The following is a 16,920-nucleotide window of genomic DNA, read 5'->3' on the forward strand; positions in this document are numbered from 1 at the left end:
CCAAGTTTAAGAGCAAGTGTCAAAATCTGAACAACAATAGTACTTTCATATTTGCCCTGTTTTAGTACCGGTACGGTTGTACTTTCTCTTTGTACATTTGAGTCCCGCAAAACAGGTTTTTGTCCTATTTAAGTCAGTATAATGTCACGGAGTTATCTTTCTGACTCCGTGTGGCGCTTGAAGGTCATTCAATCCATCCTCCTTATGATCAGAATCTACTTGTTTCGTCTTGTCTTGGACTAATCAGGCGAACGACAACAACTTGCAATCATTGTTGCGTCAGATGTGCAAGCAAACCTTGGCTTAAACACCTTCTTATCTCGTTGTGCTCGATGAACTCCAACCTTGGAATATTTGGTCCGACAATAAAGCCTTTTAAAGGTGACCTAAACGGGATAATATCATAAAGTCTAAACAAGTAGATGTGCCATCCGCCAACTGTCAAAGATTGTAGAGTAATGCCATGCCACCCAATGCAAATGCAATATTCCTAGCCCATTCTCCTTTTCAAAACTGTTTATTGGCCAATGTATTATTCAATTTGCACCAACTTTTCAAACTGGGCTTGTAATCAACCCAAACCATCATACACCAACACTCAAGAGGTGTGTATGAAAATGTAGGTAGAGCCGGTTGTAGAATTCACTATAGACTGGTGGAGCAGTGGGTAGGAAGTAGGAACTGGCGATTAATCGAAATTAATCTGATTGAATTTTTTGAAAAATTACATATAGAAGTTCATATAATATAGTCGTATAGATCATACATAAACAATTAACATAAAATAACAAATTAATGAGAAACCCCAATAACTGTGGTTAACGGGTTGACTGCCTACCTAAAATTAATAAAATTTGTAAATAAAATATGAAAAAATAAATAAATATGTCATATATGGGCCGACTAGGTCTGACTACTACTGATTAATGGGATCAATTACGCCTAACGATTAATCCCCGTCTAGGCCCCTTTTTTAAAACACTAGGTAGAGCCGTAGAGGTATACAGAAGCTTAGAAGTCCTTTTGTTTGAATAGCTTTTTGATAATGTATAAATTCCTTAAAGATATTCGTGATAAGACCAAGTAAAACATTACTTTTAAAATTCTACGAGTTTGAGACAGGGTATGATATTAGGTGATATCCGTTCAAATAGTACAAGATTTTATATTCGGATATGAGGCTGGCTATGTAACTTGGTTCAAAATAATCTATAAAAATGTGTGTGCGAATAAGATTTAAAAAATAATTTATAAAAAGTCAAGTCAGAAAATTTTTTATGGTTTTGTCCCTTCACAATTAAAGGCATCTTCCATAGTCGATACCACTTGTTTAGAATATATCTTTCAGTATTTGTGTTGAAGTTGAAACAGTGTTGTGGTAAGTTAATTAATTGTTAATAAATATCTTTTCCAAGTTATACACTAAACCTACAAGTGGGTAGACATAAATATTCAGTCTAACGTTTGAGATTGGTGTGATGATAGTCTCGGATGTAACGATGTAAGTAACTAAAATGTTTTTTTCATCTACATATAATTTTACCATTTTTTTAATTCTATCTCAAATAAAATTTGTCCCAAGTTCTAAAGGTATTTGAACCTTTAAATTCATGTATGAAGCATCTATTACACAACCAGATATAACTAAGACAATTTACCGGTATCTAATTCATGGTTCATAGTTTTGAGTAAAAATAATAATTTAATTTGAATACATCATGATTAATAAATATTGAGTAAAAAATAGCTAGCGATGTATTTGGTTACTCTCACGATAGTTAGGTTTTTACGGAGAGCCAAAAACGATGACATCTTCTCAAATAAACCATCCCAAGGGCGTAGTTTATTAAGGATCCAGGAGGGGGGGGGTGTCCCGGCCCAATGCTATGTTTTTACGCAATAGTGTAAATTACTCGTATGCATTCAAATCATGCAAAGGGTATACCTTATTAGCCTATTAGGTAGCTACATGCAATTTTTTTTCTCTTTTATATTCTTTTTTACAAAAAAATAATAGAAAAGAGCCAGAGAAAATCTAACCCCAACACCAGTACAAACAGCCACCAAGTTAAAGCTCTAAATAATACTGTTAGTAAATCTATAATATATATAAACGAAAACATAAAAATCCTATGTGTCGCGATGTGGTCGCTCCCCCTTTTTTTCGAGTCACCAGAATAGCTTGATTTTTAAATGAAGGCTTCTCATACATTTGGCCGAATTCATGGGTATGGGTCTTACCAAACCCAGATATTCCTTAAACGGGTTTTAACATTTCATTAAATAAAAAATTATTCTCACCAAATTATTGATTTAAAAATCCTATAAAATAGGATATACTTAAAATTAATATCTTATTTATTTTAAAAAACATATATATATATTATTTAAATTAAAAATAATTTTATAGTAAAAAAATAAACGGGTCTTGGGTCTCATCAACCATAAGTATATTATTAACTTTCATAAATATTATTTATAATTAAAAAAACCAATTTTATAATAAAAAAATAAGCGGGTCTTGGGTCTCATCAAAACCATATAACTTTTAAACCGGGTTATAACATCTCATTTATTTGTGAACCAATTTATCATCAAACCATAACTACATTATTAACTTTCATATAATAAAAAATATATAAATTTAAAAAATAAATAAATATTTGAACAAACAATATAAAACAACCCCAATAATACGGGGGATAAAAACTAGTAAGTTAATAAACAAATCAAATTAGATAGCATTAGTAACTGTCACACGCGCGTTGACAAAACCAAAAACTATAATATTTTGGAGTTTGGACGACATATGATTATCTATACTATATATAAAGCATGAGTTATGGACCTCTTAAATTTTAAGAGGTACCTAACTTGTTGCTTATTGTACAACATGATATGCATATATTTAAGAAATTTTAAGGATAATGTTGTCTTTATAGTACAACATGTATGGTTACTTACTTACTTTAGTTTATTACATAATAGTTTCAATTTTAGTCCTCTAACTTTAATAAAATTTTGTTAATTTATAGAATAATTACACATCTACCCCTTATTTAAAACAAACTACCTCCACGACTTTTAAACGTTCATAACTTTTTCACACGTTAATATTTTTTTAAGAAAATTATTTTATAAAAACGAACATTTTATTCTCTTTAATTTGAGTATTATATTGCTAGAGTTTATTAATTTAAAAAAATTAACATTTACGTGATTACCGGTTTATAACGATAATGGGTCAGGTCGGGAGGTTCGAATCATGGGTCAAAATGAATTAGAGTCGCAACATTTCAATACAAAAGCTGGTTAATTTGGTTCGGGTTAGGATGGGTTCAGGTCAAAAGGGGTCATGTCAAAAGGGTATCGAGTTAAAACGGTTTTTTTTTAAACAATGTCCGTTCCAGATGGGTTTCAGGTCAAAACGGTTGGTTTGAAAATCGATTTATTTGAAATTGTTGTACATTTTAGGCATCAGTCCCGTGATGGCATTGTTCACGTACCATACCCGATAAACACGTGTCCAACATCACGTAACAAGCATTACCCAATCTTGGTAAGCGTCCAGCATCACGTAATGCACAAGTAATCAATGTGAATTACACACATGATGTCGGTTAAGCATGTTTAATGCATGTAACATGCATTTAGGTGCCGGTTATGCGTGTTCAACTTTTAGTTACACACGTACTGGCTTTGCACGTGTTACGCGTCCAATTTCGAGTTACGAACGCACCGTCATCGGGTTTGCGCATGTACTCCGCTGCATAGCGCGGGCACCTGACTAGTGTATTATAGTATATATCATGGCTCTTGGGGGTATTATTCGGTTCAGTTCTTAACTAACCCTCTTCTATAAAATCCTACACCTTTTTCAGTTTTCAGTCACACAACTAACTTTTCAATTTATTACTCAGATTACTAACGAATCATCGATGGAATATTCCGTTACCCGAAAAAAGAACTTTTTCATCAGGACATGGAATCGTTGTCAATCATTCCCACACAGCCGCAACAAAAGAGCTGCAGTTAGGGGCTTAGAAGGTTTTTGTCCGGTCTATGTGGGACCGAACAAGCAAAAGTTTACCCTGAAGATGAAACACGTGAATCATCCATTGTTCTCGATGCTTCTGGAAGAGGCTGTAACCGAATACGGTTACAAATCCAACGGCCCTATATTGCTTCCATGTGATGTGGATTTGTTCTACAAGGTTTTGGCGGAGATGGAGGTGAAAGATCATATGAAGTCACTTGGAAGTTTCGTGTACGGTTCTTGTAGCCCATTAAATCCTAGCCGTCGATTGGGATCCAACGGTGCAGATCGGATGGGCAAAGGGTATGGTTCTTTTGAACCTTTAATACCTTCAAGATGTATCAAAGTAAATTAACTCGATCTATTATAAGTTAAGATTTAGTGTTATGGTATGATGTAATCATGTAATTTCAAGCCTTTGAATATTATTATTGTGTATAGAGACATAAATCTTGCCGCCACAACAACAATAATCAATAACGTTTAAGGATTGTAATTTAAGGATTGTCTTTTAATTTAAGAGACAATTAACATGTAATAAGTAAAATCAAAAGTCGTATATATAATTTTGTCATTAGTTAGTTTGACAAAGTGCCGGTCAATAGCATAGGGTTATGGTTAATGCTTGAGATATTTATGTCTTAGGTTTGAAACATGACTCAATGAGATTTTCTGATATTGGTGACTTTCTTACTTGATGATAGTCTTAGGTGAATCAGGACTGTAGCATCAAAATTAGTATGGTCGATTGATATCTCGAATCAGGAAAGCTCACTCGGGTATTATAGTTTCAAACGTTCTTCCTTCTTTTTTTTCTTCTTTCTGAAAGGCTCAATTTATTAAAAAGAAGATGGCAATTTACAAGCCACAAAAGTTCTAAAAAGTTAAATATTCAAATCAAAATAACAACAAATAAGAAGCGACAAACGAAATGTGTAATTTTGCAAAGTTAAACATGCACAAGTCTTCCCGATCTAAGCTTGACCTTCTACATGTATGTTTCACCCACAAAATGATGTCGCCTTAATGTCGTTAACAACCTATTCAACTGAATTGATATATCCTTGTAAATCTTGTCGTTTCTTGCTCTCCAAATCAACCACAAAGTAGCAAAGAAGATTGCTTGTGTCAACTCACATTTCGTCTTGTTGCTTCTATTTTTGCTCGGGATGCCAAATATTTTTTTGACCAAAATTAGATCCGAAGACACTGGGAATTTATCCCAATTGTAATGATTGTCTGAATCCATTTCGCCACCCTGCACTTGACAATAAGACGTTTGATGTTTCCGGGAATATTTCACATAATGAAGAAACACGAGTTTAGGTCGGGCCTGATCTAATATTTTCACAAGGGTAAATCCCCGAAGTCTTGAGTAATGAGTGTGAGAGCGGGTAGCTACATAATCAATAAGATTGAATGTGGGTGAAGGGTTATAAGGGGGAGATGCTTTATTGGTGCCTTTCTCTACATGACTTTGAAGTTCACATATGTCTTGCCTTGTTCCTTATGCGGATATATTCGCCTGAGGGATGAACAATGCTAGGCGTTCTTTTTTGACCAGGGTTCGGGACCATACCACATGACATAACATTCACAATTCATTAATTCATTAGTTTACTCCCCTTGTTGACAAGACTGATTTTGCTGCAATTCGATCCAGTAAGAATCTCCAAATACTACAAATTACCTTTGACGGCACCCACGTCAACAATACATTCCCTTCAACTACCGGATGATTTATGTTAAAATGTTAGAAATACGGTTAGATATATAATTGATGTGCTCATTGAAAAGTATTAAAAACAATTTATAATAATTATCATCTTATAAATAGTTAGGGGTGTCAAAAAAAACTTGTGACTTGAAGCTTGCTCTAAATAAGCAAGCTCATATTGGCTCGATGTATTTATTAAATATGTCCGTTTTCGTTCAAAATAAACCATGCCAAGGGTGTACCTTATTAGGTAACTACATGAAATATATTTTTTGGTCTTTTATATTCTTTTTTACAAAAAATTAATAGAAAAGAGCCATAGAAATTCTAGGCCCAACACTGGTACAAACAGCCACCAAGTTGAAGCTCTAAATGATACTGTTGTAAATAAGATAATATAAAAATCAAATTAGATAACCCAACATTAGTAACTGACACGTTGACAAAACAAAAAACTATAATAGTTTGGACAACATATGATAATAGTATCATGGCTCTTGGGGGTATTATTTGGTTCAGTTCTCAACTAACACTCTTCTATAAAATCCTACACCTTTTTCAGTTTTCAGTCACACAACTAACTTTTTAATTTATTACTCTGATTACTAACGAATCATCGATGGAATATTCCGTTACCCGAAAAAAGAACTTTCTCATCAGGACATGGAATCGTTGTCAATCTTTCCCACACAGACGCAGCAAAAGAGCTGCGGTTGGGTGCTTGGAAGGTTTTTGTCCGGTCTATGTGGGACCATCCATTGTGAATCATCCATTGTTCTCGATGCTTCTAGAAGAGGCTGTAACCGAATACGGTTACAACTCCAATGGCCCTATATTGTTTCCGTGTGATGTGGATTTGTTCTACAAGGTGTTGGCAGAGATGGAGGTGAAAGATCATGTGAAGTCACTTGGAAGCTTCGTGTATGGTTCTTGTAGTCCATTAAATCCTAGTCGTCGATTGGAAACCAACGGTGCAGATCGGATGGGCAAAGGGTATGGTTCTTTTGAACCTATAATATCTTCAAGATGTATCAAAGTGAATTAACTCGATCTAGAAAAGTTTTATAAGTTAAGATTTAGTGTTTTGGTATGATGCAATTTCAAGCCTTTGAATATTATTGTGTTTAGACATAAATCTTGCCGCCACAACAACAATAATCAATAACGTTTAAGGATTGTCTTTTAATTAAAGAGACAATTAACATGTAATAAGTAAAATCAAAATTCGTTATTGTTAGTGCCCGTCAATAGCATAGGGTTATAGTTAATGCTTGAGATTTTTATGTCTTAGGTTTAAAACATGAATCAAAAGATTTTCGTATAGTGGTGAGTTTCTTCCTGGATGATATTCTTGGGCGAATCAACATTGTAGTGTCAAAGTTAGTATGGTTGATTGATATTATGAATCAGGAAGGTTTATTCGGGTTTTAGGAGTAGTTTCAAACATTGTTAAAAGAAATGGATAAAAACCTAAAAGTGTATGTAAGATGAAAACAAACGTTTTGATATTTATGTTTGGAACATCTTTAGATATTTTGGAACCCCCCCCCCCCCCCAAGCGTGCGTATTTAATGTAAACTTACAAAATACATGACTCGAACATGACATTGCATTCTGTTTTCAATGTAAATAGATGGTTATCCTAAAATACTAGATATTAAAAAAAATGTAGGACTGTATTAAGATGTGCCCACAAGCATTTTATTGTCAGCGGTAGTTGAGTTCACAAAGTTTAGTTTGTTTTTATTTAGTGGAATCGTCAAGAGTTTAGAAGTGAAGTTTGATCTACCCCCTCGCCAAAAGGCGATGTTTGAATGCCTTCGGGCTCCTCGGGCTCAGGATTTTCTAACGGCCATCCCCATTGAAGGATTAGGCCAACATATGTCGGGTTTGGAGTATCGGACTATCCTTAAGTACCGGTTAATGATCCCTATGTTCTCGACTGATGAACCTTGCCCAATTTGTCGCAAGGTCTGTTTGGATTCTTTTGGTGACCATGCGGTGCATTGCAAAGAATTGCTTGGCTTTAAATACAGACATGATTTGGTTAGGGATGTTCTGTGTGATGTTCTTAAACGGGCAGGGATTTCTGCTAAAAAGGAGGCCCCTGTTAACTTTCTCACGGATCCTCTTGAAGGGAGGTCCACTTTACGACCAGCTGATATTCTTGTGTTCGGGTGGACAGGGGGGAAACACGCCTGTGTAGATCTTACAGGAGTGTCTCCTCTTGTTGGGCTCAGGGACCGTGGGTTTGTTGTGGGTCAGGCTGCGTTGAAGGCTGAATCGGGCAAAGTTGTTAAACACGAGAAAGCGTGTTTAGATAATCAACATGTCTTTCTACCATTTGCCTTTGATACATTTGGTTTCCTGGCCCCAGAGGCTGTGAAGTTTTTTAGTAGGGTTCAGCGCGTCGTACACGGAACCTCTTCAGCTTCTAGGTCCCAGAACTTCGTTTTTAGCAGGATTGGCTTTGCTATTCAAAAGGGGGTTGCGGCGCAGCTTGTTGCCCGTTTGCCTGCCACTCTATTGTAATCGTTTTATAGTAAATTATAATTTCTTATTCAAATATTTTTATAATATATGTAAATTGGACGCATCGTTATAATAAATGTGCAGTTATAATGAAGGAGGAACTTGCTCAATTGAAACTCATTACAATAACAAAGTTAGACGCATTGTTGAAACATGTTTTGCCCGCACATTGTAATCTGAGGTGTCTATAACATTTTAAAAACATTGTTTTAAAATATTGTGATACCATGTTAAATTAAAGAGATCAAAATCGTTATTAATGCTATACTTCATCTCCTATCTTTGCTCTTTAGTCGGGTTCTACTCATTTCTCCACACAAGCCTACATAAGAGTATAAGACATCGTGTACATAATACACATTATACACCAGCTGAATAAAGGCTCAATTCATTAAAAAGAAGATGGCAACTTACAAGCAACAAAAGTTATAAAAAGTCAAGCATCCAAATCAAAAGAACAACAAAATAGGAAGCAACAAACGAAATGAGTAAATTTACATAATTAAACATGCACCAATCTTCTCAATATAAGCTTGACTTCTGCTTCTGTGTTTCACCCACAAAAAATGATGCCGCCTTAATGTCGTTAACTGCCTAATCAACTGAATCGATATATCCTTGTAAATCTTGTTATTTCTTGCTCTCCAAATCAACTACAAAGTAACAAAGAAGATTGCTTGTGTCAACTCACATTTCGTCTTGTTGCTTATATTTTTGCTCGGATATCCAATATCTTTTTGACCGAAATAAGATCCGGAGACACCATGAGTTTATCCCAACTGTAACGATTGTCCGAATCCATTTCGCCAATTGCACTTAACAATAAGACGTTTGATGTTTCCGGGAATATTTTACACAATGAAGAAACACGAGTTTAGGTCAGGCCTGATCTAGTATTTTCACAGGGGTAAATCCCCGAGGTCTTGAATCTTTGAGAAATGAATGTGAGAGCGGGTAGCTACATAATCAATAAGATTGAATGTGGATGAAGGGTTATAAGGGGGAGATGCTTTATTGGTGCCTTTCTCTACATGACTTTGAAGTTCGCGGATGTCTTGTCTTGTTCCTTATGTGGACATATTCGTCTCAGGGATGCACATTGCGAAGCGTTCCTTTTTTTACCAGGGTTCGGGACCATAGCACATGACATAACACACACAGTTCATTAATTCATTAGTTTACTCCCCTTGTTGACAAGACTGATTTTGTTGCAATTCGGTCCAGTAAGAATCTCCAAATAATGCGAATTGCCTTTGACGACACTTACGCCAACGATACATTCCCTTCATCTACCGGATGATTTATGTTAAAATGTTAGCCATACAGTTAAATATATAACTAATGCGCTCATTGTAAAAGTATTAAAAACAATTTATAATTAATTATCATTTATAAATAGTTAGGGGTGTCAAAAAAAACTCGTGACTTGAAGCTTGTTAGAAAAAAGCTAGCTCATATTCGCTCGATGTGTTTATTAAATATACCCGTTTTCGTTCGAAATAAACCATGCCAAAGGCGTACCTTAATAGCTTATAAGGTAACTACGTGTAAACATTTTTTTTCTTCTTTTATATTCTTTTTTACAAAATAAATTAATAAAAAAGAGCTAGAGGAAAATCTAGGCCCAACATTAGTACAATCAGCCACCAAGTTAAAGCTCTGAATAATACTGTTGTAAATAAGATAATAAAAAAATCAAATTAGATAGCATTACTAAAGGTCACACGTTGACAACACAAAAAACTATAATATTTTAGACAACATATGATAATAGTATCATGGCTCTTGGGGGTATTATTCGGTTCAGTTCTCAACTAACCCTCTACTATAAAATCTCTCACCATTTTCAGTTTTCATCACACAACTAACTCTTCAATTTATTACTCAGATTACTAACGAATCATCGATGGAATATTCCGTTACCCGAAGAAAGAACTTTCTCATCAGGATATGGAATCGTTGTCAATCCTTCACACACAACCGCAACAAAAAAGCTGCGGTTGGGGGCTTGGAAGGCTGTTGTCCGGTCTATGTGGGACCGAACAAGCAAAAGTTTACCCTGAAGATGAAACACGTGAATCATCCATTGTTCTTGATGCTTTTGGAAGAGGCTGTAACCGAATACGGTTACAACTCCAACGGCCCTATATTGCTTCCGTGTGATGTGGATTTGTTCTACAAGGTGTTGACGGAGATGGAGGCGAAAGATCATGTGAAGTCACTTGGAAGTTTCGTGTACGGGTCTTGTAGTCCGTTAAATCCTAGCAGTCGATTGGGATCCAACAGTGCAGATCGGGTGGGCAAAGGGTATGGTTCTTTTGAACCTTTAATACATTCAAGATGTATCAAAGTGAATTAACTCGATCTAGAAAAGTTTTATAAGTTAAGATTTAGTGTTTTGGTATGATGTAATTTCATGCCTTTGAATATTATTATTGTGTATAGACAAAAATCTTGCCGCCACATCAACAATAATTAATAACGATTAAGGATTGTCTTTTAATTAAAGAGACAGTTAACATGTAATAAGTAAAATCAAAAGTTGTATATATAATTTTGTCATTAATTATTTTGACAAAGTGCCCGTCAATAGCATAGGGTTATAGTTAATGCTTGAAATATTTCATATTTATGTCTTAAGTTTGAAACATGACTCAAGGGGATTTTTCTATAATGGTGAGTTTTTTTTCGTTGATAATAGTCTTGGGTGAATCAAGACTGCAATGTCAAAATTTGTATGGTCGATTGATACCTCGAATCAGGAAGGCTTACTCGGGAATTAAGAGTAGTTTCAAACGTTGTTAAAAAATGGATAAAAAACCTAAAAGTGTATGTAAGATGAAAACAAAGGTTTTGATATTTATGTTTGAAATATCTATATCTATACTCTCTGATAAAATGTTACAAGTTTTGTCACTTGTCACTCCTACATTAAACATCACCCTTTTTAACAAATTTATGATAGTAAATAATAGTTACCAATTTCTTAAAATTATGCTTATTGATAAAATTATGATAGTAAAATAATAGTTACCATTCTTAAAATTTATGCTTTAAAATTTGTTATTTTAATATTTACTTCCTTTTATTTTTCAAACATTTGATATTTATAATTATCTTTTACCTTAAAATTATTTTAAAGACTATTATTAATATTGTTTAACGGGTTTATTTTTCTTGTATACTGATTATTTATTAAATAATGTATTTTCAAGAACTACTCGTGTAGTATACGGGCCTCAAACTAGTCTTTAAATATTTTGGAATTTCCCCCTAGCATGCGTATTTATCGTAAACACACAAAATATTTGACTCAACATGACACTACTTTCTATTTTCGATGTAAATAGATGGTTATCCTAAAAATACAAGATATTACAAAAATAGAGGACTTTATTAAGATGCGCCCAAAAGCATTTCATCTCCTATCTTTGCTCTTTAGTCGGGTTCTACTCATTTCTCCACACGAGTAGGGGTGTACAAAAAGCTCGCGGCTCGCTCGAAACTCGCTCGAAAATAGCTCGAAAAAAGCTCGGCTCGAAAAAGCTCGATTCTAAATGAGCTCGGCTCGATTTCTGAACGAGCCGAGCTCGAGCCAGGGTCAGCTCGGCTCGTGGCTTGGTTTTGGCTCGACTCGTTAGCTCGGCTCGTTGACTCGTTTAGATTAAACCCTAAATTTTAATATCTATATATAATAATATCATACTTATACATATATTATGTCACTCGATACCTAAAACCTTATAAAAGAATAACGAAAATAAAACATATAAAGTTCTAATTATTAATTTTATATAATATGTATGTTAAAATTATATTTTTTTATCTTTTGTATATCAAAATTTGTAAAATAAGAAATTAAAAAATTAAAAAATAAAAAATAAAAAAATTCAAAAAAATTAAAGGAGATTGGCTCGACGAGCTCGAGCTCGGCTCGAGCTTTAAACAAGCCGAGCTCGAGCTCGATTTTTCAGCTCGATAAAGAAAACGAGCCGAGCTCGAGCCAGCTCGATTAAGTTCGAACTCGAGCTCGAGCACACTCTGACTCGACTCGACTCAGCTCGTTTCCAGCCCTACACACAAGCCTACATAAGACAGCGTGTACATAATATACATTATACACCAAGTGAATAAAATTTAAAATGTTAGCCTTCTTTTTTTATTTTTCTTTTTTCTAATAGGCTCAATTCATTAAAAATAAGATGGCAACTTACAAGCAACAAAAGTTCTAAAGAGTCAACATCCAAATCAAAAGAACAACAAAATAGGAAGCAACAAACGAAATGGGTAAATTTACAAAGTTAAACATGCACCGGTGTTCTCAAAAAATGAGTCGCCTTAATGTTGGTAACTACCTATTCAACTGAATTGATATATCCTTGCAAATCTTGTTGTTTCTTGCTCTCCAAATCAACCACAAAGTAACAAAGAAGATTGCTTGTATCAACTCACATTTAGTCTTGTTGTTTCTATTTTTGCTCAGGATGTCCAATATCTTTTTGAACCGAAATAAGATACAAAGACACCAGGAGTTGATCCCAACTGTGAACGATTGTCCGAATCCATTTCGCCACCCTGCACTTAAACAATAAGACGTTTGATGTTTCTGGGAATCTTTCACATAATGAAGAAACACAAGTTTAGGCTAGGCCTGATATGGTATTTTCACAGGGGTAAATCCACGAGGTCTTGAATCTTTGAATAATGAGTGTGACAGCGGGTAGCTACATAATCAATAAGATTGAATGTGGGTGAAGGGTTATAAGGGGGAGATGCTTTATTGGTGCCTCTCTACATGACTTGAAGTTCGCATATGTCTTGCCTTGTTCCTTATGCGGACATATTCGTCTCAGGGATGCACATTGCTAAGCGTTCCTTTTTGACCAAGGTTCGGGACCATACCACATGACATAACACACACATTTCATCAATTCAGTAGTTTACTCCCCTTGTAAACAAGACTGATTTTGTTGCAATTCGATCCAGTAAGAATCTCCAAATAATGCAAATTGCCTTTGACGACACCCACGTCAACGATACATTCCCTTCAACTACTGGATGATTTATATTAAAATGTTAGCCATACAGTTAAATATATAATTAATGCGCTCATTGTAAAAGTATTAAAAACAATTTATAATTACTTATTATTTATAAATAGTTAGGGGTGTCAAAAAAAACCCGTGACTTGAAGCTTGTTAGAAAAAAGCTAGCCCATATTCGCTCGATGTATTTATTAAATATACCCGTTTACGTTCAAAATAAACCATGCCTTTGGCGTACCTTATTAGCTTATAAGGTAACTACATATAAATATCTTTTTTCTTTTATATTCTTTTTTACAAAATAAATTAATAAAAAAGAGCCACAGAAAATCTAGGCCCAACATTAGTACAAACAGCCACCAAGTTAAAGCTCTAAATAATACTGTTGTAAATTAGTTAATAAACAAATCAAATTAGATAGCATTAGTAACTGTCACACATTGACAAAACAAAAAACACTAATATTTTGGACAACTGACAACATATGATAATAGTATCATGGCTCTTGGGGGTATTATTCGGTTCAGTTCTCAACTAACCCTCTACTATAAAATCTCTCACCTTTTTTCAGTTTTCATCACACAACTAACTTTTCAATTTATTACTCAGATTACTAACGAATCATCGATGGAATATTCCGTTACTCGAAAAAGGAACTTTCTCGTTAGGACATGGAATCGTTGTCAATCCTTCCCACACAGCCGCAACAAAAGAGTTGCGATTGGGTGCTTGGAAGGTTTTTGTCCGGTCTATGTGGGACCAAACAAGCAAAAGTTTACCCTGAAGATGAAACACGTGAATCATCCATTGTTCTTGATGCTTCTAGAAGAGGCTGTAACCGAATACGGTTACAACTCCAACGGCCCTATATTGCTTCCATGTGACGTGGATTTGTTCTACAAGGTGTTGGCGGAGATGGAGGTGAAAGATCATATGAAGTCACTTGGAAGTTTCGTGTACGGGTCTTGTAGCCCATTTAATCCTAGTCGTCGATTGGGAACCAACGGTGCAGATCGGATGGGCAAAGGGTATGGTTCTTCTGAACCTTTAATACCTTCAAGACGGATCAAAGTGAACTAATGATGTGATTAACCAAGCACAATTATCAAGTTATTTTCATGCATTAGTCCATTAATTAGTTCAGTTATTTCGTTTAAATATGTAGATAGTGAAACAATAGGTTAGTTTTATTTAAGTCAAGTAGTTGGTTTATTATGTATTTTGGCTATATAAGCCACTAGTTCTTATGTGTTATTTTTATGAATGAAAATGATAAATTGTGTCTATATCTCTAAGTTGCTAATTTGGATTCCCGTCTGTTTCTTTGGCCAACGATTAAATATCGGAACCACATCAATTAACTCTATCCAAAGTTTTATATGTTAAGATTTAGTGTTTTGGTATGATACTATGATGTAATGCTAAGTTCAAGCCTTTGAACATTATCATGTATAGACAAAAATCTTGCTGCCACAACAATAATCAATAACGATTAAGGATTGTCTTTAAATCAAAGAGACAACTAACATATCTAAATATAGGAGATAAAATAAGTAAAATTATAAGTCGTATATATAATTTTGTTATTATTAATTTGACAAAGTGTCTTCGAGGTTCGATAGCATGGGGTGATGGGTTAATACTTGAGATCTTTAGGTCTTAGGTTCGAAATGTGACTCAAGGGGATTTTCCTATAGTGGTGGACTTCCTATTTGATGGTAATTTTTGGTGAATCAAGACTGTAGTGTCAAAATTAGTATGGACGGTTGAAATCTCACCTCAGAAAAACTCACTCGGATATTGAAAATAGTTTTAAACGTTATTAAATTTTTTGACCAGGGATTCCCGACCACACCTCATCGGCTCATCACATAACACACACACACAATTCATTAGTTTACTCCCCTGTTGACAAGACTGGTTTTGTTGCAATTCGATCCAATCAAGGTTTCCAAATAACACAGATTACCTTTTATAGCAGCTTCCACATCAACCATATATTCCCTTCAACTGCCGGCTGATTTGTATTAAAATGTTAGCAATAGAGTTAATTTTATAATTATCGGGCTCATTGTAAAAGTATTAAAAACAATTTATAATTAACTATCATCATATAAATAGCTAGCGGTGTCCAAAATACTAGTGGCTCGAAGCTTGCTAGGAAAAAGCTAGCTCAGAATACAATTCTATGAATCATATTAATGTTATTAATATTTTTCTAGTTATTACAAAAGCAATTATAAGCAGGTGCGGACCCACATAGTTCCCATCGGGGTCCCGGGATACCAATGTTTTTTAAAAATTACTTAGATACGATATATTAAATTTTGTAAGGACCCCATAAAAATTAATACTTGGAACCCATACTATTAAGGCTGAACTAGTCTAGTGGAAAGTCCCTTGTTTTTTCTTTGAGAGGTTGCAGGTTCAAGCCTCACCATATCCAGTTTTTGTTGTTTTTTTAATATTCTAGTCAATATTAGTTATTTAGTTAGGGTATTTGTGTTTTTTCTTTAGTTTATCCCATATAACCATTATCACTTTAGTTTATCCCATATAACCATTATCACCATACAACATATATAATGACAACATGAGTTTTACATATACTTAAATTATTTATCTTGTGTATGTATATTTTAATTAATCATTTATTTGTGTAAGAGTTAGTTTTTCATGTCTTGGTTATTCATGTAAGACCATATATATATAGCTTACGCTTATGTTTTTCGGGTATGAATAAAAATGAATTAAAAGTGTATGTTCTATCTAGTTTAATCTATATTCTTTCTACTTACTCGTTTCCAATGACACCATATTTTCGTGTTTTATTATGTTCCTCGTCTCGACCCAACCCGAATAACGACCGACCCAAAAATTTTGTAAACCGGAAAAATTGGGACCCCATTGGCAAAAAATTCTGGGTCCGCCACTGATTATAAGGAATACGATAAAAGAAAATTTTACCATGTAAAATACTGATGAGTTTTAACTTTTTACGACAACAAAGCAAGCCGCCAATGCATAAAGAAGTTCAAAATTGAAAACACGTCCAAATTGTAAAAAAAAAAATGAAAAGAAAATTAGAAAATTGGCTCTCTTTCTCAAAACTATAATCACAATGTAAATGGTATTTTAAGATTGTTTCGAGCTTTATTGTTTATTTATAACTTGACGATGTTCATAGTTTTAAAAACAAAACTCGTTCCCATTGATCATCCTGTCCACAACCCGTCGACCTCACCCTGTGCCAGTAGCCGCCAACTTCATCGTCCAACTACTGCAGTACATACCCACCGTGTGATTGCTATTATAAAGAATTTATTAGCTAGAGTTTATTATAATATTAAATATCAAATTCGAAAGTATGCTTTGACTAGGTTTTCATTAAAAATATGCTCATTGAACTCTTATAAAAATTTAATAATGATAAATTATATCGTATAACAGTTGAATAAAGCGAAAAGACATGTGATGTTAACATTTGTGATTAGTCATTGGGGGCCAATGTAAACTAGAAAGATAATAAATAGGAACATAATATTTGCCAAGGTACCATTACATCGGATAATATCGTCATAATGACAACA

At 34.3% G+C, this 16,920-nt stretch overlaps 4 protein-coding genes across 4 annotated transcripts; all 4 read left to right on the forward strand.

Moving 5' to 3' along the window:
* Positions 1–3,938: 3,938 nt before the first annotated feature.
* Positions 3,939–4,391, forward strand: LOC143530661 (auxin-responsive protein SAUR72-like). The gene has a single exon (XM_077026138.1). It carries the CDS (start codon positions 3,939–3,941, stop codon positions 4,389–4,391), a length of 453 nt encoding a protein of 150 aa, XP_076882253.1.
* Positions 4,392–6,372: 1,981 nt separating this feature from the next.
* Positions 6,373–6,798, forward strand: LOC143530662 (uncharacterized). The gene has a single exon (XM_077026139.1). It carries the CDS (start codon positions 6,373–6,375, stop codon positions 6,796–6,798), a length of 426 nt encoding a protein of 141 aa, XP_076882254.1.
* A 3,393-nt stretch (positions 6,799–10,191) lies between these two features.
* On the forward strand, positions 10,192–10,644 carry LOC143530663 (indole-3-acetic acid-induced protein ARG7-like). The gene has a single exon (XM_077026140.1). The coding sequence runs from the start codon at positions 10,192–10,194 to the stop codon at positions 10,642–10,644; it is 453 nt and encodes a 150-aa protein (XP_076882255.1).
* Positions 10,645–13,957: 3,313 nt separating this feature from the next.
* Positions 13,958–14,410, forward strand: LOC143530664 (auxin-responsive protein SAUR72-like). Its single transcript, XM_077026141.1, has one exon. It carries the CDS (start codon positions 13,958–13,960, stop codon positions 14,408–14,410), a length of 453 nt encoding a protein of 150 aa, XP_076882256.1.
* Positions 14,411–16,920: the final 2,510 nt, after the last annotated feature.

Source organism: Bidens hawaiensis, unplaced genomic scaffold, assembly GCF_021521415.1.
Source record: "Bidens hawaiensis isolate Kalapana, Puna unplaced genomic scaffold, B.hawaiensis_p1.1 tig00008970_1, whole genome shotgun sequence".
In the NCBI taxonomy this organism is placed as follows: Eukaryota; Viridiplantae; Streptophyta; class Magnoliopsida; order Asterales; family Asteraceae; genus Bidens; species Bidens hawaiensis.